The sequence below is a fragment of the Populus trichocarpa genome, chromosome 5, assembly GCF_000002775.5.
Source record: "Populus trichocarpa isolate Nisqually-1 chromosome 5, P.trichocarpa_v4.1, whole genome shotgun sequence".
Classification (NCBI taxonomy): domain Eukaryota; kingdom Viridiplantae; phylum Streptophyta; class Magnoliopsida; order Malpighiales; family Salicaceae; genus Populus; species Populus trichocarpa.
Window position 1 is genome coordinate 296,620 of NC_037289.2, and position 23,028 is coordinate 319,647.

General features: G+C 38.3%; 3 protein-coding genes across 4 annotated transcripts; 2 read left to right on the forward strand and 1 right to left on the reverse strand.

The window, feature by feature from the left end:
- The first annotated feature begins 1,869 nt into the window (after positions 1 to 1,869).
- Positions 1,870 to 11,688, forward strand: LOC18098462 (serine/threonine-protein kinase haspin homolog). The gene is made up of 15 exons (XM_024600990.2): positions 1,870 to 2,012; positions 2,101 to 2,260; positions 2,363 to 2,461; positions 3,163 to 3,253; positions 3,420 to 4,015; positions 8,682 to 8,805; positions 8,952 to 9,061; positions 9,398 to 9,509; positions 9,719 to 9,811; positions 9,906 to 9,967; positions 10,040 to 10,170; positions 10,263 to 10,333; positions 10,410 to 10,462; positions 10,930 to 10,996; positions 11,288 to 11,688. Exons 1-15 carry the CDS (start codon positions 1,925 to 1,927, stop codon positions 11,405 to 11,407), a joined length of 1,977 nt encoding a protein of 658 aa, XP_024456758.1. The 5' UTR covers positions 1,870 to 1,924; the 3' UTR covers positions 11,408 to 11,688.
- A 2,423-nt stretch (positions 11,689 to 14,111) lies between these two features.
- On the forward strand, positions 14,112 to 17,067 carry LOC18098463 (glucan endo-1,3-beta-glucosidase 12). Of its 2 annotated transcripts, none has more exons than XM_052453085.1 (4): positions 14,112 to 14,526; positions 14,703 to 16,163; positions 16,240 to 16,432; positions 16,514 to 17,067. In XM_052453085.1, exons 1-4 carry the CDS (start codon positions 14,457 to 14,459, stop codon positions 16,683 to 16,685), a joined length of 1,896 nt encoding a protein of 631 aa, XP_052309045.1. In that variant the 5' UTR covers positions 14,112 to 14,456; the 3' UTR covers positions 16,686 to 17,067. The 2 variants fall into 2 exon arrangements, with proteins under 2 accessions (XP_052309045.1, XP_024457463.1); XM_024601695.2 differs by having other exon boundaries at positions 14,117 to 14,526; positions 16,261 to 16,432.
- A 491-nt stretch (positions 17,068 to 17,558) lies between these two features.
- Positions 17,559 to 21,935, reverse strand: LOC18098475 (nuclear envelope-associated protein 2). The gene is made up of 6 exons (XM_006382210.3): positions 21,698 to 21,935; positions 20,943 to 21,189; positions 20,656 to 20,763; positions 18,615 to 19,076; positions 18,413 to 18,514; positions 17,559 to 17,941 (listed from the first exon to the last, which is right to left on the reverse strand). Exons 2-6 carry the CDS (start codon positions 21,132 to 21,134, stop codon positions 17,771 to 17,773), a joined length of 1,035 nt encoding a protein of 344 aa, XP_006382272.1. The 5' UTR covers positions 21,135 to 21,189; positions 21,698 to 21,935; the 3' UTR covers positions 17,559 to 17,770.
- Positions 21,936 to 23,028: the final 1,093 nt, after the last annotated feature.

Below are 23,028 nucleotides of genomic sequence, written 5' to 3' on the forward strand. Positions count from 1 at the left end.
ACCGTGAGATTATAACTCTAGCACTCTTGATGTTAGAACACATGATCAATCCATTAACAGAGATTAATAAACCAATTAAGGGCATAATGAAAGAAACCAGAAAATAAAGCATCGATCCGCAGACGTACGTAGTAGTCATGCAATGTAAAAGATATGCAGCCATCCCAGTGTTTTCCTTCCGATTTGAAATTTAAATGACAATAAAAACAAAATCCACTCATTGCCTATACCGACACATGAAGCTGGATTCCCAGCCTTTTTAAACTTTAATTACTCCATGCCTAACAATGATGGTTACCTAGTGAGTTTATTGATTGATTGTACGTGTTATGATAGCACGTATATGATCCATACGTACGCATGGTTCAACTGCAACTATAAATAGCAGGAAGGAACTCTTCCTTGCAAACTTCATACGTATAATTAAGACGACTCTTTTTATGCAAGCCATGCTTCATTTCATGGTCAATTAGCGTGAAAGCTGTATCCCCAACACACTCGATGAAATGGGCTACTGTTGCTGTTGTGCGAGAAAAGGGAGATCATGATCTTGATGTTCCTCAATCTTTTCATCAATTAAGATGGAAGGGAAGGGAAGGGAAGGCGGTTGGTGGGCTTGATTTGTTGTGAAATATTGAAAAGGAAACCATAACAAATCGTGATTTGAAATAGCAGCACCCCTCAGGGAATATATATGGGCTACGTAAAGTATCTGTCAACTTGGGAAAGCAAACACGATTGACATTCTTCTTCTCGCACGCTTTCTGTAAGGGGAAGAAAGGGCTTTGATAACTGGGGTGCGGGTGGTTAACATGTAGCTCTCTCTGTCTAAATCCATGTCATCAAAGGCTAAAAACTACGTGCAAGTTAGCTTCAAAGTAATTAGGTTTGTTGATTACTTCAAGTTTTATTTTTAAATTTTAATTAAAATAATATCATTTCAATTAAAAAAACTAAAACAACATAGAAGTCTAACCTTAGATTAATTCCAATAACTATAGTACTCATTCAAGTCCCATCCCAATTTGACAAAGTTTTAGGTTATGATAATAATAATATCATTGAATCGTGTCAGCTAATGATCTTCCCTTATGTATTGTTAAATTCCGATGGTTCCTATAGATTTTGTTAGCAGCCTTCCCATAATTTTTATGATTAAAAAATATTTTTGATTAAAAATCAATTCTTTCCTATAGATTTTGTTTGTTTTTATGATTAAAAAATATTTTTGAGATTTTTAGAATTTTTTTTATTTTAAATTAATTATTTATAATTTTAAATCATCTTAATATACTAATACCATAAGTAAAATTTAAAAAATAAAAAATATATATTATTTTAATATATTTATAAATAAAAAATATTTTAAAAAACAATTATTATTTCGCGTTATAAACAACACCTTACACTTCGGGAAAGCATAGTAAAAAAACTTCATTATGTGAAAAATCTGTAACCTTGGCCTACGTACAATGACCGAGAGACATGGGGAAGCAAAAAGATGTATGTTGCCCTTTTCCCATTAAATTTAAACTAGATAGGTTTTGCATGTTTTGTCGCAGATTGGATCAATTTTTATGTAATGTAATGTAAAAAAGAATGATGCTAGGAGGATATTACAAGCATATGTTTTTTAATCATTAAAAGGGATGTTTTCTTGGCAAATTTTACTGGCTGAGAAGACAACATTAATAAGAGAATATTGATTATTATATTTTTACTGTACTTTAATTTGATTTTATCTAAACCCTGTTCAAATTAAATTAAAACAAGTAAAATCTTGATGGATATCTGAAATTTGCTTTAAAATTAATTAAAAAGATTATTGAAGTGAATTGTTCCGAGCAAATTTCTATTTTTTAGGATCCACAAGCAAACGACGGCGTTTTACCACCTTCTCATCTTAAAAACTACACGTCGTCCTATGCAACTCCCGCCCAGGCATCAACTCCAGCATTTCAAAACACTCTCTCTCCAAAGGATTTTTGTACTAATGATGGGTTCCAAAACAGGTACCTGAAAAATCTTCAGTTTTTGACAGTAAACTATTTATGTAATTCAGAGGCACCTGCAGCAGTGACATTTTTGTTGTTGTTTAAGGTGAAGGAAGTAGAGTTGATTTATGGTCAGAAATCATTGCTGAAGAAGAAGGAGGAGGAGGAAGACAATCACTTCAACAACAACAACAGCAACCCATTTACCAAAGGAGGAGAAGACAAAAAACACCCCAAAATCAAATAACCTCACAAGATGCCAACTTGTAATGTTAAATGATAAAAAACTCTTTAACTTTATTACTGTTTCTTGCCTGTGTTCGTGTAAAGATTTGAGCTTTTTGTGTTTTTGTTTCTGGGTTTTGCAGGAAACAGTTGGAATTGAAGGACAAGGATATTAGAGTGAGTTTTGGTGGCGGTGGTCGTGCCACTAAACGTGTCAGTTGGAATCGCTCACTTTCTACGAGGTTAATTCAGCTCAATTCAATTCCCTGTTTTTAATGAATTGTAAGTTGTGGGTTTTGCTTGTTGATTGTGGTTCGGTTTGATCTTTAAGTTGGTGGGTTTTTCATTTGATTAGTTGGTGATTGTAATGAAAGCTTTCAACTTTTGGGTGCATCTCACTTTCACCAGGTTAATTAATTCGTTTCGATGGAATTCATGTTCTGGTTTTTGATTGTTAATTGTGTTTCTGTTTGGTTTCTAATTGGTGGGTTTTGTGTTTTGTTTGTTTGTTTCAGTTTGACTAGTTGGTGATTGTGGTGGAACCTTTGAACTTTTGGATTTTTCTCATTTGTGTGTGTTGCACTTTTCAGTTTTCAAGGGGTTGATTAATAGTGATAATAATAATTATACAAAAACAAAGAGATAAACAAAAGAAGAGTTATATGGATTTTCGTAGGATACGAGAAATGATAAAAACAAGAAAAAAATTCAAGCCATTTGATGGCTTGATGTGAGGTCACCTAATGCTAGGGAAATTCATGGCCAGTGCATTTTCAGCTTTTGAGAATGGAGATGCACTCATATAAGCTATAATTTTTTTTTCTCAAACTTATTAAGGATGCCCATTTTGTTTTCTTTCTTTCTTTCCTTTTCCTTTCTTTTTTCTTTTTCTTTTTGATTTTGATTCTGCTTTTCCTATGGGATTATTTTGTGCTTGACTCAGAGGGAGGATAAGTATAGCTGTTGCTGCTTGTGTGGACAATCAGCCTCAACAAAAACAGGCTAGAAAAAGGGGAAAACCACCTGTTCCAAAAGTATATCATTATTACCTTTTCCTGCTTCTTCTCTTGTGTTGTTATTACTATGCTGGTTTCTTCTAGACTTGCACTTGCTCTTTCTAGTTTCTAGCACCAAGTAATCTTTTTTTCCCTCCGTTCTGGTTCATTGTAATTTTCGTGCTTTAATTCCTGGTGTTTGAAGGGAAAAGCAGTGCAACCTCCCAATTTTGAGAAAGAAAAGCAATACTTTGAAGAGGTCGATGCCTTCGAGTTGCTGGAGGAGAGCCCATCTCCCAAAAGCTCTAGTACATGGGCCACTGGCAATGAAACTGATGCAGTTGTTATACCACATATGTCATCAAGATTAGAGAAATGGCTAATTGCTAAGAAGTTAAATTATAGTTGTGAGCCTTCTAGTACACTGTCGAAGATATTAGAAACTCCAACCATGCCTCCCTTGGGACCTATGAGTGGCAATGATTTCAACATTGTTGATGTGATAACTCCAGAAAAAGCTGTTTTTGAAACTAATTCGAAACTGCATTCTGTCCATAGCAGAATTAGATCATATTTACCTAGTAAAGGTGTCCTTGAAAGGAATTCTCTTGCACAAAAGAGCAGTTCTATGTTTGTGGGCCATGAGGGTTGTGAAGACATTGAGGGTGCAGTTAAGAAACTGTCCTTAGCTTCAACATCTTCTTTATCAGATCATGACTATGTGGATCCAGTTACTGCGCTATTGGCAGTCTGTGGACAGTCAGTTCCATCAACATTGCTGGAAGTATTCTCCAAATACTGGTTTGTTCCTTTTTCCATTATGCTGCTGCTCTTTTCCCCTACAAGAACTCTTACATTTGCATATTGTTTTGACTCACAATAATTTTTTTTAAGAAAACAATGCATTTTGGTTCAAACCTTCAGTTTTTTATATTTGTATGTTTTTCCAACCAAATTTCCTTTTCAAAAGAGGCAGTTATTTTATCTGGATGATGCCTGCAGCTGTTTTTGATCCAAGGTTGACTTTCATAACATTTTTTCTTACTTTGCGATGGCAAGTTTATATAAAAAATTCATGATTGATTAGTGTTAGGAAATTGCCATTATTGTGGCAAATGCCCCACCCACCACTAAGCAAGTGGAATATTTAGTGCCACCATTTGTGTCTTATTTTGTGGCTTTATTGTCCCCTCCATGTTGACATTTGTGTGCTGGAGGAGCTCACCATATTTGTCTATAAAAGAGGCATGTTTTGTGAGAGCAAATGTGAGAGAAGTGAGAGTGTGTGAGAACGTGAAGAGAAGAAGAGAAAGAGGAGCTGCTGCCATGGGCAGCAGCCCTGCTGCCATATGCAGCAGTGTGTGTGAGCTGGGAGTTGAGTGATCCTCCTCCATGTATTGTTTTGTATCCTTTCTCTAGTCTCTAAATAATATGGACTCTCTCCCGTGGATGTAGGCGGTTTTGCCGAACCACGTTAAATATTGTGTCAGTGTGCTTTACCCTCCGATGAGCAACTATCAGTACACCCCCGGTCCGCGTATGGGGTGCCGGAATTCCCCAACAATTGGTATCAGAGCACATGGTTTAAAGGGGTGTTTGATTTTGCTCAAAAATAAAAGTTGTCAAAATTGTGTTTTGACCATACCACTGTGTAGAGGAGGAAGAGACGAAGCCACTGTTGAAAACCGCGTCGAAATCGGACGTCGGAAACCTCCGCACGCGCCGGCGAAGAGACTGCCCACGCGCACAGACGCGCGCCACGTGTCACACGCGTCTTCTTCACCCGGATGAACTGACCCGACCCGACCCGAATACCAGACGACCCGACCCACGTGCCAGACCCGGATAAGGATGACATCATCATGACGCAATCATGACGCCAGTATACACAGTCAGCATGCATGTCAGCGCCAGTCAGCAGACACGTCATCGCACAGTCAGCATGCCATGTCAGCGTCCAGTCAGCAGACACGTCATCGTCCAGTCAGCAGACACGTCAGCACTGTGGGACCCACCTGCCATGTCACCAGCCGCGAGCCGAGCCGCGCTGAGCCGAGCCGAGTTGAGCCGAGCCTAATTGGAGCCGAGCCGAGCCGCGAGCCGAGGGACAGGATCCAGTGTAGCGGATCCTACGTGCAACCGGATCTGAGATTGAATCTGAGCCGTTGATCAGGCCAGAATTGTTTTGATCAAATCTTAGCCGTCTGAAGTGCGATTGGGACGATTTCAGACTTGTTTCCAGCTAATTTGATCGTTCCGGATGCAATGGTACGGTCCGATCGTTGAGATTTGAGACCAAAAATGGCGGTGGTGAATTAACGAAAGAGATTGCCCGATCAGGAGGCATCTGATGGTCATCATCGTGGTCGATGGAGATGAAGAAGAACATGTCACACATGTTTACCCAATTACATGTGTTGAACTGCTAAGTGGAGAAAATTTTAATTGCCTAGAGGGAAGGCAAAATTGGGACACTCTAGACACCTGATCATGTGGACAATTTGAGGTGGAGAGTGAAAATTGATGAAGACCAATCTTGACGAATCGAAGCACTGGTAGTCTCGCCAGATGTTGAGAAATCAGGTATAAAACCGGGATACCCCAGATCACTTGTAAAGGAAAGCCGCAACAAAGCTAGCAAATGGTTGTATATACGGAAAGACAGTACGATGGATAGATATGGCCTAAGAAGTTCTGTCTAGGAGGTTGGGTTTTAAGCGGGACCAGTGTGACCCCTCCAATCTTTCCTGGGAACTTGCTTAGTGGAAGGATTATCCATACGGTACTATTTTCGTATATATAGCAGTTTGTAATGAAACGGTGGAAGACTAGCAGGATGACGGCACAAGGGAACAGTTGGGTTCCGTATGATCAAGGATCTGATGAAGTGGTGATTTCTCCAAAGAAGTTAGATTCGGTGACTGTGATTTCTCGAGGGGAGAATTGATGAAGACCCTGATAATGGAAGAGAAATACAGCAGGGGATAAAGATTGGCACCCTATTTTGACTTGGACAGGTGTTATGACAGGATGAGCTGCTGTCAAACATAAGCAAGGAATAGGGAGAAATCTGGAGAACAGAAATTGCACGAGGCACACGGAGATTGTGCATGAGTACCCGTAAGATCCAACGAGGTACTGTAATGAGACAACAGGTGCAAGGAGAAGAAGAGTTCCCAGATGAAGCTCAGAGCAGAGACTGTTAAAGTTCGTACAACAGGAAGTCTCTTGTGCTCTTAATGAAGACAACAGGCGAAGACCCTTTCCAATGCATGCAAGGATGGAAAGAGAGCTGTTGCAGAGGCACCTAATTGAGGGGGTGCAAATGCCTGTGATACAAGGCAACCGCCTATGATGAAAGGCGAAGACATCAAAGAGAGTTGGTGTAGGTGGAGCTGTCAAGCAGAAAGGCACAGAAGCTCCAAACATAGAAATCGAGGTGGAGAATTGCGAGGAGCATACCGCAACTTTCTTTTTCTATGTAGTCAGTGACAGTAATCTCTCCCATAGTGCACATGGTGGTAGAGAATTTTGGAGCCACTTTGAAGCATCTCAACTGAAGGAGGATGCGACCACCTATGAAAGGTGAAGACACCTTAGATGGAAGGTGTGTGAGGGCTATGATAGGAGCCCGGATCAGACCGCCGCATGGTGACGAGCGGAGACACCTAAGGAGAAGGTGTGTGGGCCACGATATGAGCCCAGTTCAGAACAACCCCAAAGCCGATGTGATGGCTAGATACAAGTGGACAGGTGTATGTATAGCCAATGAAGTGGCTATGATGAGTATGGAGACAAATGCAGGATTGACTTTCATGGATATTGCCCCCATGCTAAAGATCAATGAGCTAGAAGACATTTGCCTTGGACAATAAGTGTGTGACTTGTGGAGCATTAAGACGCGGCTGCTATGAAGAAGCAGAAGGGCATGCGCAGGTTCCGAGAACGAGTTGACTCTTGTCAAGGTGGTGAGCTCGGTAATGGCATTGTAATACTCAGAGTATGAAGACAGATATGGATCAACCTTTATGGGCTGCCCCCATGGTTAAAGGTGGAGAGCTACCTGGACTCTTACGACTAAGAGCGAGAGACTCACGGAGAAGTAAGACGTGGTTCCTAGGCTGGAACAGAGGGCAGGCGCAACTCCTGGATGAGTAGACTCTTGGAAGAGTGGTGAGCTTATGATCACATTGAAATACTCAATGACTGTCGCACTTGGGAATATTCGTTTGAGGGGGTGTTGTAAGTCTTGGTGTAAGGCTTGAAAAAAAAAATCATTCCGGACCGAGCATGGTTGATACGCTCGAAGGGGGATGTTGGATTGAAGACGCTCTCAGAATGGTAAGCTTGAAAAAGATGCAGAATGCAAGCTTGTGCTGAAGAAGCAAAAAGGACAATTGCCCACATAAATGGCAAAGGGGGTGATTGTTAGGAAATTGCCATTATTGTGGCAAATGCCCCACCCACCACTAAGCAAGTGGAATATTTAGTGCCACCATTTGTGCCTTATTTTGTGGCTTTATTGTCCCCTCCATGTTGACATTTGTGTGCTGGAGGAGCTCACCATATTTGCCTATAAAAGAGGCATGTTTTGTGAGAGCAAATGTGAGAGAAGTGAGAGTGTGTGAGAACGTGAAGAGAAGAAGAGAAAGAGGAGCTGCTGCCATGGGCAGCGGAGCTGCTGCCATGGGCAGCGGAGCGTGTGAGCTGGGAGTTGAGTGATCCTCCTCCATGTATTGTTTTGTATCCTTTCTCTAGTCTCTAAATAATATGGACTCTCTCCCGTGGATGTAGGCGGTTTTGCCGAACCACGTTAAATATTGTGTCAGTGTGCTTTACCCTCCGATGAGCAACTATCAGTACACCCCCGGTCCGCGTATGGGGTGCCGGAATTCCCCAACAATTAGTTCATAATTTTATTTAAACTGTATCTTAGTTCGTTCTATCATTAGTTTCATCTGTTGAAAAAAGAAACAGAAGCTTTCTTCAACTTTGTCCTGGAATCAATAACTTGCGGTGTGTTCTGTAGGAAGTTGTATTGTTGCTATTCTGCATTCACTGAACCACAAATACTGTATAGTTGATGTTCAATCTAATGCTTTAGTTTATGGATACAATTTATAATCAGCATCTGCCCTTTAAGAACTTTTAAAGATTTGTTGGCTGTGGCTTTTGAAAGATGAAAGTATGACTTTTGAGAATAGAAGTGTCACATATTGTTGTTAGATTTGTCTCATTTAGTGTTTTAGGTTCAGGGAATTTTCTTGGTCATGGCATGCTTATTGACTGGAGGTGGTTCATATCATTTATGTGATTAATCGTTGTGTAATAACTGCATCCCTAAAGTCAGTAATTCACGCATATTAGCCTGCCAGACTTTCAGTCATATAACTTATCTTTGCTGATTTATTTAACTTGAGCTCTTTCATCCTTAAAACTGATAAGGAATAAAACTTTATTTATCCAGTGAACCAGAGAATATTGTCAAAGTCGGTGAAGGAACTTATGGAGAAGCATTTAAAGCTGGTAATACTGTCTGTAAAATAGTTCCTATTGATGGGGACTTACTGGTAAATGGAGAAGTACAGAAGGTATGGAACAGTAACATCTCTAGTTCTAACTTTTCTGTGAAATTTCTCATGATCATTGTGATAGGCAGAGTTGTATTCATTGTTATCATATTGGCACTTTCTTCATGGAGTATTATTACTGAAACGTTTGATTTTCTGTGCTCCAGAGATCAGAAGAATTGCTCGAGGAGGTTATCCTTTCTCGAACTCTCAACAATCTCAGATCCCATGATGCTGATTTTGACAATTCTTGCACAACCTTCATTGAAACTCTAGAGTATGTTCAAAGTACTATAACATTTTTTCTGCTACTTGGTATCTTCGCAAAACAATAATCAATTATAGGTTGCTTTCATTTTAGTATGTTCAGTAGGCTTACATTCTGGTTGAAAAAATGTTCAATGGGTTATGATTGTTGGGCTTTGCTTTGCAAATTGAGTTGAGCAATAGCATTTGGCTATAAACTAGTAGACTGATACGCCAAGGGTTGACTCAACTTATGAATAAATGAAATTCATCTTCACATTAAATTACATATCTTCTGTAGTCTTAAGCTTTTTACTTTTTAGATTTTCTGCAGTAGGTCATATCTAATGATCTCTTTTATTTGCAGCTTAAGAGTTTGCCAAGGTCCTTATGACCCTTCCTTGGTTAAAGCATGGGAATACTGGGATGAAAAACATGGTTCTGAAAATGATCATCCTAAGGAGTTTCCGGAGAAACAGGTTTAGCATTGGGCCTTTATAGACATAACTGACTGTTGCTTTCAAAGATACATCCACTTCTAGCACACACAATATGCATGCATGTTTTATATGTAAATATGTTTAAATTCAATTGGCTGAAGTTGCAAAATCCCCACATGACATTGACGCTGCAAGTTTCCAGAGTAATGTTTATAGGTTTGCTTACCATGTCTAATTAATTTGTGCAGTGCTATGTGGTGTTTGTGCTACAACATGGCGGGAAAGACCTTGAAAGCTTTGTGCTCTCAAACTTTGATGAAGCACAGAGTTTATTGGTTCAGGTAATTGTGCACGTTTTATTTTAGCATTTAAAGTCAATTCTTCACTGAGCTGCTGCCACCTTCAATATTTACTGTGTCTATCATGCTTTTGCAGGTTACTGCTGGCTTAGCTGTTGCAGAAGCTGCATATGAATTTGAGCACCGGGACCTGCACTGGTTTGTTGATTCTGCAATCAAATAATATCGTGTTTTTTCTTGAGAGCTGATTTAGGACCTGTTTTGTTGCAGGGGAAACATTCTTTTGCGTCGAAATGAATCTGCTACTGTGCAGTTTATCCTGGAGGGGAAGAAAATGATTTTCAGAACTTCAGGATTATTGATATCAATAATTGATTTTACTCTTTCCAGAATTAACACAGGTGAGTGTTCTTTATTTTTTCTTATGTTATCCACATAAATGCTTAGATTTATACTTGATTCATGATAAACTAACAAACTTTTATTTACACAGGTCAAGATATACTCTTCCTGGACCTAACCTCGGACCCTTATCTCTTTAAGGGTCCGAAAGGAGATAGACAGGCAAGAACCACAATACAAGTTGTAGGCAATATTTATATCATAATATTGGCTGGTTGAATTCTAACATCATGTGCAGGCAGAAACATATAGGAAGATGAAAGAAGTAACTGAAGACTTCTGGGAAGGAAGGTAATATTTCTGATAGCTTTTCTTTCTTATACGCATAAGAGGACCATGCTGGTGTTGTTACTGTACTTCATTTACATCACAAGGAGTTAGATTTGGAACAGTTAAAATCGATGCCATTTCTGCTGAACATAACCACAGCCTATTCATGTAAAATGTACTCAACCGCAACGCTGATTATTTCCTGATATGTGGCATGTGTGGTTGCACCTATCATTTGACACCCTTTGGAGATATGCATTAAAGTCATTTTTACCACTATATTTGTTTGTCCATACACTATCAGGGTGTCCTGGTTTCAAACACTGGGAAAGACAACTTCTTGTTTCTTTTGTTTTCTCGTACTTGTTCAGAGGCTTTTCTTGTAGCTTTTTTTTTTAAAAAAAAAAAAAAAAAACTTTTCTTGATTTCAAAACTTCATCTTTGGTTATTGGAAAGATATTATGACTGTTTTGTCTCATTTTCTACAGCTTCCCCAAGACAAACGTGTTGTGGTTGCTATACTTGGTGGACATACTGCTCCTGAAGAAATCTTTTGTAAGTCTCTTTTTCTAGAAACTAGAAAATGAATTATATTCTTGATTTATCAAATTCTCCACGTTTTGTTCCTTTCACTGTTTGTTGTCCTTAATTTTTAATAAAAGCACCTCCTAACAGTGTGTAGTGCAGACAAGGCTGCAAAAGAATTTTCATATATGGAAAACCAACAAGTCCCACGAAAGAAGAAACACAAATTCTGTTGCATTCTAATCTGAATACAACCATTTCAACTGTAACGGTTAGAGATGATTAACTTGTCTGATCCACTTACTATTGATTTGATTGCAGGATCGCTCTTCAAAAAATGAGAGAGATATGCGCTCGTTCAAAAAGCGTCTCAGCAAGTATAATTCAGCTAAGGAAGCTATTGTTTCGGATCCTTTCTTCAGCAACTTGCTTGTTGTGTGAATAAATTGCTTACAAGTGGTTACTTATTTAGGACGATAACTCTTTTCTTGTATGTTCTAGGGGGGATAGGTTAGATAATCATGTAAAAGGAATTGAAAGAAGGCATATCCAATCACAGTTTGTTAAAGTAGAACATAGATGCTAGTTATGACTCACAACTAGCATCTTGTGACGGTGCAGTGTACGACTAACAAAGTTGTTGCAAAACTCTGCAGAACAGATGTACCATTGCCGCTAACAAAGGAAATGAGAGTTCATGTCATGGATTTGAAGTTCACAAAGTGGATGCCATGTAAGGCTGTCCAGTGTTTATAGTTCACATATGCATCTCTCTAGAGCCTTTTATTTTAACAGAGCATATCTAGTTCTTTTGCTTTCAGTAAATGTGACTCGTCATGGCATCAAATGTTGCAGTCTAGTTGGTAAACTGAAGGCTCTCTCTCTCTCGATTTATAGTTTTAAGGAACTACCTGCTACCTGCTACCTGCTCCTTGCTTCTGGACCAGCAAATTACACCACGCAAGATCGTTGCTCTACCAGCTTTTATTGACTTTAAATCCTCTTTTGTTCTCCCCTTCTTTAATCGTGGAAGAATATGTTCATTGGATGCCCAAAAGTTACAGCTGGGAAGAGAATGGAAAGAAATTCAAAGATGAGATGCACTACTTTCTATCCCTCTGACCAGAAATCTGCATGGGATGTTCCAAAAGGTGTGGACACACACAACATGATGAATGTCATCAAGTATCACCCTTTACCTTAAATCTCTGATTCTATAGCAGTAAATGACTCGAAATGTGAGAATAATGGTAGGCAGATTTATCCTCCATTTGACAACGCAAAATCAGAAAAAGCACACGTATCAGATATTGAAAGTACCAGCACCTATTTTAGAGCTCTTTTCTTTTCTCTTCCTTTTTCTTTTTAATCATGATTCATGCATGGATCTCTGTTTTCCATCGAAAAAGTTATTAAACCGTTAAACCGCATCAATTCAGCATCGTTTTAAAACAATGTCAATTTTGAGTAAATCCTTGTATAACCAGCCCAAGCTAGCAGAGCAGGTCGGCGGGGCCCAACCGCCATGTAAGGTTTTACAACCATGGAATCAACCTTATCACCGCCAATAGGACCGTGCTCGCTTTCGGCTATGAAGTGTAACCTAGTCAGAAAAGGTACTTGTGAAGTCTTCAGAACTTGAAAAGCAGAGAAGCACAATACATTGTTCCACATGGGCTGTCCCTACTCAATGGAATATCCCATGGAAAGTGGCCCTACTAATAGTTTGGTTACCAAGGTAAATTACACCCACGGTCCCTCTACTATGTTTACTTGATCAACTGGGTCCTTCTATTTTTGATTTAATCAATGGGATCCATCTATCGTAGATTTAGGTTGCAATTTAGGATCCTCAATCCAGAAAGATGTTAATAATGATTATTTAATTCAATGCCTACAGAAATGATTAAACAATAAGAAAATCAATTTTATTTTTACAAGCTTTTTTTCTATTCAAAATGTACATGTGTCACACGTCCACGACAAAGTCAATATTGATAATTTGATACCATTATGGATTAAGGGCGGAATGTAATGTAGAGGGACCTCATTAATCAAATTAGTTGTAGAGGGACGAGTTTGGTTAACTTGACAACTTTGCTGCTTGGAATTTTATTATATATACAAATGTATGCAAATTATGTAAATGTATGCTTATTTGTTCCTTTACATTCGGTTGGTTAGTGTACCAGGAAAAATTAAAAAATATATATATATTTAATTGAAGAGACAAAAACATAAACATAATATAAGATAATTTTAAAATAAATTTATGGATTTTTAAAACAAGAAGTAAAGAGAAAATTGTTATATCTATCTTCGTTATATTCATCTATTTTATTTCAAGAAAATAACAATGCTTGCTAAAAAATGTCGGCTTAGACAAATAAAAATCATTAACATCTTGGTTGAAGGTTGAGGCCTAATCCAAAGCCTCTTTTTGGCCCTTGATTTTTTCATCACTTTTTATTTAAGGTAAAATAAATTATGTTTTTTTTTTTTTTTTTTTGTGAAACTTGGTGAGCTAACCAGAACTGACTTTGATATCCTCCTCGTACACTGCCCAACCAATTTCAAATCCTCGAGGATGTGTTAAGACAGGGTAATGGATGCTGACAGCAGCAGTGCATTCTCCTTTTGGTTATTCTCAACTAAACTTTAGGCATTTTTTTCAACCCACTTGTTGGTTCTAGATTCTTTTTTTATACTTCATAGAGATCCAGTTCAAGAGTCGGGCCCCGAGTTGACTGGGTGGGTTAATGACACTGTCTTCTATAACCCTTTGAAAAGCTAGCTGTCTGCTAGGAGGTTCTACTTCTACAAAAGAATCTTAACAGATGGTGAAGAAAGTTTAAGCTTGTTAACTGTCAGTAGAAAACAGTAACATAAAACAAGTAAGTGTTGTTGGTCAATGCAAAATATTGATGGATTCGAGAGAATTGAGAAACATTTTACTGTGGTAATTCATAACATAGCAAAGCGTGTATGAGGGCAGCATATGAGAGCATGTCTTGCCATCCTTGTATTTTGCAAACCCTATTGGGACAAGTAGACAAAGGCATGCCATCTTTGCGTATATTTATACTGTGTAACGTGCATGTGGCCATATCTCATGGAATTTGTCCTAGGGTGAAGGAAGGTGCTTTATATTTTGCGCCCAATTGTGTTTTTGGGAAAGATAAAGAAGCTAGAAAAGCAGTGGCTGCCTACTTGATTCTCTCTACTGTTGATGAACACAGCATTTTCTAGCCCAATCCTTCATGACAGTAACCTCTTTCCTTTATCATTACATGTAAACCTAGTCATCATCCTTTTGCTTTCTCTCTCTCTTCTCTACTAACCTTTCATCCACAACACCTTTTGGCTTTTCCCCTTCTATATCTCCTATCTTCATTCTATTAGCGTTGTGTTTTTTAAGCACTACTATTGTATGAATCTCACTAAAAATCCATAGGGTTCTTCTCCTGAAACCCAGAAAACACCTCTGATTATGATGGCCAAAGTAGCTTCAAAGGGGCTGTTCTTATTCTTCTTGTCTCTTCTCACTCTTAGCTCTTCAGGTAATTATCTGCTATTGCTTGTTCACACTGTTTTTTCTCTTAATTCAGCGCAAAGAAGAGTTTAGCATGCCCCACTTATTTGAAGATGTATAGTATTTGTTTGTTTGAAATCATGAATGAGCTCAAATTCTTTGAAGCTTTGTTGACTTGGATCATTTCTTGTTTCTATGTTATAGGAACTTTTGTGGGTTTCTCCTACAATGCCAGAGGAATCACTTCAGCTGCTTCACTTGGCAGAATAGTATCATTTCTTGAGCTAAACAAGGTCTCTGCAAGTCATATTCGAGTTTTTGCTGCAGATCACAGGGTTTTGAGTACACTTTCCAACTTTAATGTGTCTGCCGATCTTTATTTAGATGACAGCTTGGTTGAGAAATTGACAAAGTCTAAACCATCTGCCATTTCTTGGCTTAAGGCCCAAATAGTGACCTTTCTGCCCCATGTGTACAGTAGCATCATTGTAAGTGGCAACAATGGCTTGTCAAAGCTTTTATCCGCCTTGAAATCAATCCATTCTGTCCTGAGTAGTTTTCATGTTGACAATGAAGTTAAGGTCTCAGTAGCATTTTCTCTGTCATTCTTAGAAAATTTGAATAGAACACAAGAAAAAGATCTCCGTAGGATTTTGGGATTTATCAAGAGAACTACGTCTTTTGTCATTGTAGAAACCAGTCTTGATATGGATGTAGAACTGGGCATGAAAGATTTGTTTATTCAATCAATGATCCAAAAAGTTGCAGTTGCCACTTCTCTACTTTCTCCCAATGATGCTCCCATAGTTATGATTATCAAGAGCCTTGTTATTCCTGGTGCAAAAGAAGTAGCTGAATTTGGAGATAGGGTTTCAAAATCTTTAGAAAACACTAAGATCAGAGGTCAGGTAGCTGGATTGTATGCAGAAGTATCTTCTGTAGAAGATTTCGCGGAAAAAGAGCTGGAGAGGGAACATGAACAAATCTTTCCTTCATCTCGAAGAGAAATCTTGAGAAACTTCAAAACTACTTTACATGATGATATAATTAATCCACCTACAGTTTTTCCAACAAATCCTGGATCGACTCCACCTGTCGTCACTCTCCTGCCAGATACTCCAACACCAACAATAGTCACTGTCCCTGCTACCAATCCAGTCACTGTAACACCTACCAATCCTGTATCCACTCCATTACCTTTCCCCAACACCACACCTGTCAATGTCCCCCCTACAAACCCTTCTGTCAATCCACCACCACCAATTACCAATCCAGTCACAACACCAGCACCTATTACAGTTCCAGGTGCACAACCTGTAAGTCCTGTGACAACATATCCAGCCCCAGCAGGCAATGTTCCAGTCACAGCACCAGTGACAAATCCTGTGGCACCTCCTGCTACGACAAATGCTCCAGCAATTCCAGGACAGAGCTGGTGTGTTGCAAGGTCCGGAGTGATGGACACAGCACTTCAGTCAGCGTTAGATTATGCATGTGGAATGGGAGGTGCTGATTGTTCACAGATCCAGCAGGGTGGGAATTGTTACAATCCAAACTCTCTTCAAAACCATGCCTCGTATGCATTCAACAGCTATTATCAGAAGAATCCTGTGGCAACTAGCTGTGATTTCGGAGGGACTGCCACTACAGTTAATGTGAATCCAAGTAAGAATCTAATTGACCCACACACGTGGAATTGTGCTTAAAATTAATGCTCTGAATATTCAAAACTATTTCTCAGACTTGCATAACATTGAAACAGGCACTGGTTCCTGCATTTATCCGTCATCATCATCATCATCATCATCATCCACTCCGTCATTGCCAGCGACCACAACTTCACCTGCAAATCCAGCGACAACTTCACCTGCAAATCCAGCGACAACATCACCTGCAAATCCAACAACATCCCCACCGGCGATCGGTGTGCCAGGGTAATTCTTCAGTCTTCCATGACTTTGTAACTCTTCAGTATAAGTTCAATAACCCAAAAACTAACACTCTGATTTCTGCAGCGCCCCCCCATCAGTTTTGAACTCATCAACCAACCCTGCCTCAAGTTTCGGTTTCAATACTCCTCCTGCTCTCAACTCTTCAGCATCCAAGTCAGCTACTTTGCAGCCATTTATTGGTTGTGCCATTTTGGTAACATCATTTGTTGCCAGAACAATCATTCTAGACAACTAGAATAAAGATTTTCTTTATGCTCGCCAATGGATTGGAAGCTCATGCTTCCGAATTCCAGCAGTTTCAAAGTTCTGTACAGATGAATCATCTTTGATAGTAAAGAAACTGGAGGCAAGTTCCACAAGAATGAATTACAACACCAAGATCCTGACAAACATTTTCTGGCCAGCCGGAGGTTGCGCAGAATGTAAAGACTTTTACTGCTGAAGGTACAAATCAATTTCTACATGTTTAATATTAGGCTGCTAGTAGTGAAGGGTAATGAGGTTGGATAGTAGTTGTTCAATACCAATTTTGTTCCTGTATATTTTCACAACGTAGTTTGGAGATTCTGATTAATCTAGTTAAATAATTCACAAAGAGGATCGCTTATTTTAGCAAACTCTATATCTGTTTAGATGTCAAAATCACCCAGTGACTTCATTGACAAACACCAAATTTAAACATGCTAACATATTTGTTTAGATGCTCTAATCATTTAATTTCCATTCCAGAGAGAAAAAATGATGTCCATGTTTCCTGGACAAAACTACAAAGGTGAACCCTACCAGAATCTGAATCATGCTAGGAGATGGATGCAGGTTTTGTAATAGCATCTCCTAACGGCTAACATGTTTAGTGAAAACCATACGATGAAACCCTATCGCATTGGATGCCAATTTTATTAGCGAATCATTGAGTTTAAATATGTACTGTTTCACCAAACATTTGACTTCAGCGTGGGCACAGCGTCGGCAAGCTGTTGGTAGCATAATCTCTCCGGTCCCCGCCATATTAACAATGTCCCAGTCCACTACAACCGCAAGAGAACCCTAGAAAAAAATTGATAGCAGAGTTTGCACATCGCAGGTCATTATCATGCCATCCAGCTAGTAAAATCAACAGCATAGAAGACTTCATCTTTTTTTAAGTGATGGGTTCAGGTATGGAAGCCAAATGGCTGTACAAAGATTTAAAACGTACAAGATTACTAGAGAAATATAGTTCTAGCGAGAACAGAAAGGCTATTTCTACAATCTAAATGGCTTCTAAAGCTCCCCGAAACTTGTGATAACAAGACATGTACATCAATCAACCCTCTTATTTCATCGCTTGGAGAAAACAACCAAGATCAACATTGACATGGAAACTACAACCTTGAAGCTAGATGTCTCCCAGAAATTTTGCTTATCATTATTTGCTTCAGATATAGCCTGCTTCTTAGCTGCTAACTGGTCTCGGAGTTCTTTAATAGCTTTATCCCTTCGCTCTCCCATCTGTATGATGAATAGAAACAATCAATTAATAGTACATGAAATTGCAATCTGGCAGCGAAAATAACTTCAGCTAGTTGGAAGAGCATGGCCACCAAAAAACAACAGAAGAAAAGGGACGCATCTAACATCAACACAAATTTTGTGCTTTTGTGCTAGAATTGAAGAGCACAAAAACAACCACCCAGAAATATAATCCTGTGGGCCATTCAATTGATTAGAACCTAAATGACTCAACATGCCACAATTCAGCTAATTGCACAACACAAGGGACTGATGTGGTCTACCGTTCACCTAGTTGATGAAAAAGCTAGATATTGCTGAGAGGCATCTGAACGATTTTCAAGCATGACTCATCTGCTATGCAAAATGTTAAGGTAAAGCTGACAGTGCACAGGAGGAAGTCTTATTCACCGCAGTCAATGCAGCCATGATCCTGTTTGGAAAAAAAGAGTAGATGACAAAAAACATTACCCTCTGGAGCTTCCGTGTCTGAGCACGAGCTTCCTGAAGACAGAATTCCAACTTCAACACCCTCTTCTTCAATTCCTGATCAGCTCGTCGCTGTTTCTCTAACTGCCAACAAACAGGCTAGATCTCATAAATCACAAAGTCCAAGGACCTTAAATGAAAATAGACTTTAAATGGTAATAGAGGGGACTAAAGATGGATGCACCTGTGATTCTAATTCCTTGGTTTTAAGCTTCCAGTGAGCAGACATAACTCTTATTTCATCTTTCAGTTTGGTTATTTCTTCATCCTTAACAACCAAAAGTTTATTCATCTTCTCAAAGTTTTTAGGAGAAACTTCATCTAATAATTTCCTCAGTTCACAATCTTTACTGTCTCCTGCCTGGGAAATGGCTTTCATAATATCATGCTCAATTCTCGTAACTTCATCTTTCAGTTGCTTTTGGGAAGATTCCCTAGCTTGAAGATCCTTCTGCAAGTTATCTAGTTGCTCTCCTAGCCTAGTTACACGCTCTTCATGCTCTTTTAACGAGCTATTCTTTGCATCCAATTCTTTTATAAGTGCTAAACATTGAAGCTGTGCTGACTGAGCTGAGGCAGCACTTGCATCCGCAGTTGCTTGGGTGGCTGCAAGTTGTGATCTGAGACGATCCAACTCCGTGAGGTACTGTGACCAATTAAAAAAATTGAAAGTCAGAAAAACTGATGTTGCAATGAGCAAGAAGCTTGCAAATGATAAAATTTAAAGTGGGAAGTGTTCATAATCAAGAGATGGTTATGTTGCAACTCATACAGTTACAGAACTTCCAACGAGAAATCTCCTCGTTAAATGTTCTTTAAAATTCATCCAAATATCAAGGAGACATGTATGCTAGTTCTACGATACATGAAATTTCTAACGTGATACCATGTTGTAGAATTTAAAAGAAGGTTGTCTTGAGCAAGAAGCACATAGTTTTTCCTCTCTTTTTTAATGTACTCCAATTCCTCAATGATTCATCCAGTCAGAAACAAATCGATTCCTGTGAGTGTGTTTTCTGAAAAGTGGCATACTATGTTGTTCACTTAGTGAGCACCATTAAATAAATGCATGCAAGGTAACCACATAGAAGAAATTAATAATGGTTGCTTAAAGATTGACTTATTACAAGATGATGGATGCTTAGAAATGGTATCAGATATAGAAACTTCAACTGTCTCCTATAAGTCTTCAATTAAAGTGGAAGGATCTAAAGAATGTTATGCTTCTAGATGACACCTTGAATATGCACGAAAGGCTATCTCATCCTCCTTTTCCCACAGTGGTGGTGGGGGTGAGGGCCAAAAAGAAGAGAAAAGACTAGCTCAAGCTTGATTGGTTTGTACTGAGATCTTACCACTCGTCTCTCAAAGTTTCACTGTAATGGTGTTGATGTGCAGGGGATCCCAAATCTCAATATTACTTGGTATGAAGTCATCACCATTTTGCATGGACATTCAATTGGGATTTATTTGAAATAAATCACCAAAATAATTGAGGCAGGTATAATTAAGAGAAACCATAACCTCGATCTAGGGATAATTTAATGATTACAAGAGTGACCATCACCTTCATATTTGCTAATGAGATATTTCATTTATTGTTCAACTATACTCCCAATAATTAAATATGAAATCTTCATGTTTTCTTTAAATTTCATTGTCAATTAAAGTTTCTTATGCAGCGATCAATGCACAGCCCAAAGAAAGTGGTAGCTAAACTAAATGATAATTTGAACACTAACAAAACTAAGCACTTTGTCTTTAGACCATCCTAAAGATATTGCAGGAACTGTTTAGACCACCTTTCTAATACAACCCATAATTGTGCAAAGTAAAAACCTAAGACGTCGAGTGGGCGGCAACAACAAAAGAGAAGGATATCTTAAAGCATTCAAGCTAATAAATAACAATGGGGGGGCAACAATGTAAAATCAGAACACCCTGGCGACCTTTCCTCCTAAAGGCTCCACCCGAAAAACAAATAGAAAAAGCCAAAAGGTCAGGAGGCATCCAAAAGGATGAAGATCTGATATGTGGGTTACGTGTTAAGATGCACAGAAAAAAACACAAAGCACAGCCCTAGATAAACTTAGTCCGTATAACAAATAACTCGAACATCATTAGCAATCATGTTTGAATTTCAAATCATCAAACAAAAAGCAGAACTACACAAAAGTCAAAGGCCAGTAAAAGGTAAAGTCCAAAGGAGGGACATTGAGTGGGACCTTATCAGCAGTAGAAGCTGAAGCCAGAAGCTGGCCATTTCTCTCTTCCATTCTCTCCTGCAATCTGCTAATCTCCTCTTCCATGATTTTTGCTTTATTTTCTGCTTCCTGTAAAAAACCAAGACACAAACAAGCACCGTCTCCTGTGAAGAACCCAGAAACACACATACACTGACTAATTAACTCGAAGAATAAATAAAACCCTCATGACCCCACAACCAAAAAGAAAGAAAATCTAAAGAGCTCGAAAACCATACAAAAAGAAGCCAAACCCAGAAATCACCAACCTGTCTAGTTTCTGTTTCTTTAGCAAATGATTGCTCTTGAGATGCAAGGCGGTTACGCACTCCCTTTAACTCAGCAGCCAAAGAAACAACATTTTTCCTAAAACTTAGCTTCTTCTCATTTAAATCCTTCAATAAGGGATCAATCTCTCTAACAGGAGTTGATGTCGACGATGATCTCTCCAAAACTGACATTAGTACTTGATGGATTTGATCAAACAGCAACTACACTGAATCTTTCCTCAGAGATCTATTACATATAACACATGCATGCACTGGATCAAAATCTTGCTTTCTAAAAAGGACCAAAAAAAATAATCTAGACTTTATGATTTGTTCTATGCAGTGCTTGCAGTGGCTATGGCCTTTGGTGTCTGCATGTGAAAACATTTATTTTCAAGGGTACCCCATAAGTCCAAATTCATAAATAACCACTGGATCCCACCTTAAATACACTGCCCAAATCTAGTCCAAGAAAAATAAAAAATTAAAATAAAACTTCTTTTATTTTAATTTATTTTCCATGGCACAAAATAATGCGTATCCTCGCAAACAAACTTATAATGGGGAGAGAGAGAGAACCACGGAAGGGGGGTCACTTTCAACTAATAAATAAATATAGAGAGAGGGAAACAAGGAATAATCAAAGGAGGGTATGCTACTATGCTTAAATCACCAAAAAGATTCAAACTTTGAGCTAGATTCAAACATTTAAACAAGAGTAAAACAGTAAAATTTTCTAGGAAAATTTCACACACCAAGAACACAGCAAGGAGCCCGACAGTGAACACACACACCAAGAACACAGCAAGGAGCCCGACAGTGAAAACTCAGAAGGCTCTCTGCATAAAGAGAACTTTATTTCAAAATGCTAATCTTTGATCACAAAAACATGTTTACTTGGCAAAAGCAAACAAAAGAAAGGAAACCAACTGGCAGAAAAAGAAAGGGAGAGAGGATACAAAACAAATTGGCATGGAAAATGTTTTGGCAAGCTTTAGTTTTTGGTATTGCCATGTATGGATGGATGATCTAACGGTGGAGGTTTGGTGTCGAGTAAGATCACACGGAGGGAATGAATATAGGGTTTTTATTTATTTGTCATTTAGTGCAAATTGAGAAATAAAATCCAATAAGATCAAAGCTGTTTTTTTTTTAATCTATAAAATAAAATAAAAATATCGGGAACAGAGACAAGGAAGAGAGCGTGTGACAGAGGATTTAGGTTCGGAGTGAGTCCGAGCCTAGAGTTGGTGGAATGACAAAATCGGAAGCTAAACTAGTGTTTTTCATTTTACTTTTGATTCCCTCGTTTGACTTCGAGCGCGGCAAATCCAAATTTTTTGACTGTACCGTTGTGATTGTGGCACGTGGGTGTGTTGGAGCCGTAGGATTTGATATCGCCCCAATGTTTTATTGATGGGCCTTGAATCATGATTCTTAAAACCCACATGTTGTGGTGGACTGAAAGGATCGTTATTAATTTCGGATCCGGTTGGTGAATCAACTCGAACTCAGTGCTTGTGACTGGGAACGAGTTCTAAAAAATAAGAGTGAAATTTAAGACTAAGTAAGTCAACTGTGTTAAAATCTGATTTAATTTAAAAAAAATTAAAAATAATATAATTTAAGAAATATCAATTTACACATCTCATTTTAATAAACACAAGTCAACTAATGATAATCCATCTAATTCATAATTTAGATTTTAAATTCATGATATTTTTTTATGTTTTGAGATGGCTCTAAGTTTATTAAAAAATATTTTTAAAAATGAAATTATTGTTTTTTCAATTAAACATTATTTTTGCTAAATCACCAAACATATACTTATTCTATGATATTCTTCACTTTTCTCAAGTGTTTTGGTAGCGTTGTGGTTGGAAGTAGGGTGAAAGAACAATTCGATCGAAAAGATAAATGATAAATAGTAAGTGTAAAACTGGATGATGGAAAACTGCAGAAATTTTGGATACTACTGAAGACTTTTTTTTCAACAGTTTGTCTTAGCAGCTGGGTCATGGGTGCTCTTAAAAAAAAATTAAAATATTTTTTTGTTTTAAATTAATTTTTTTATTTTTTTAGATTG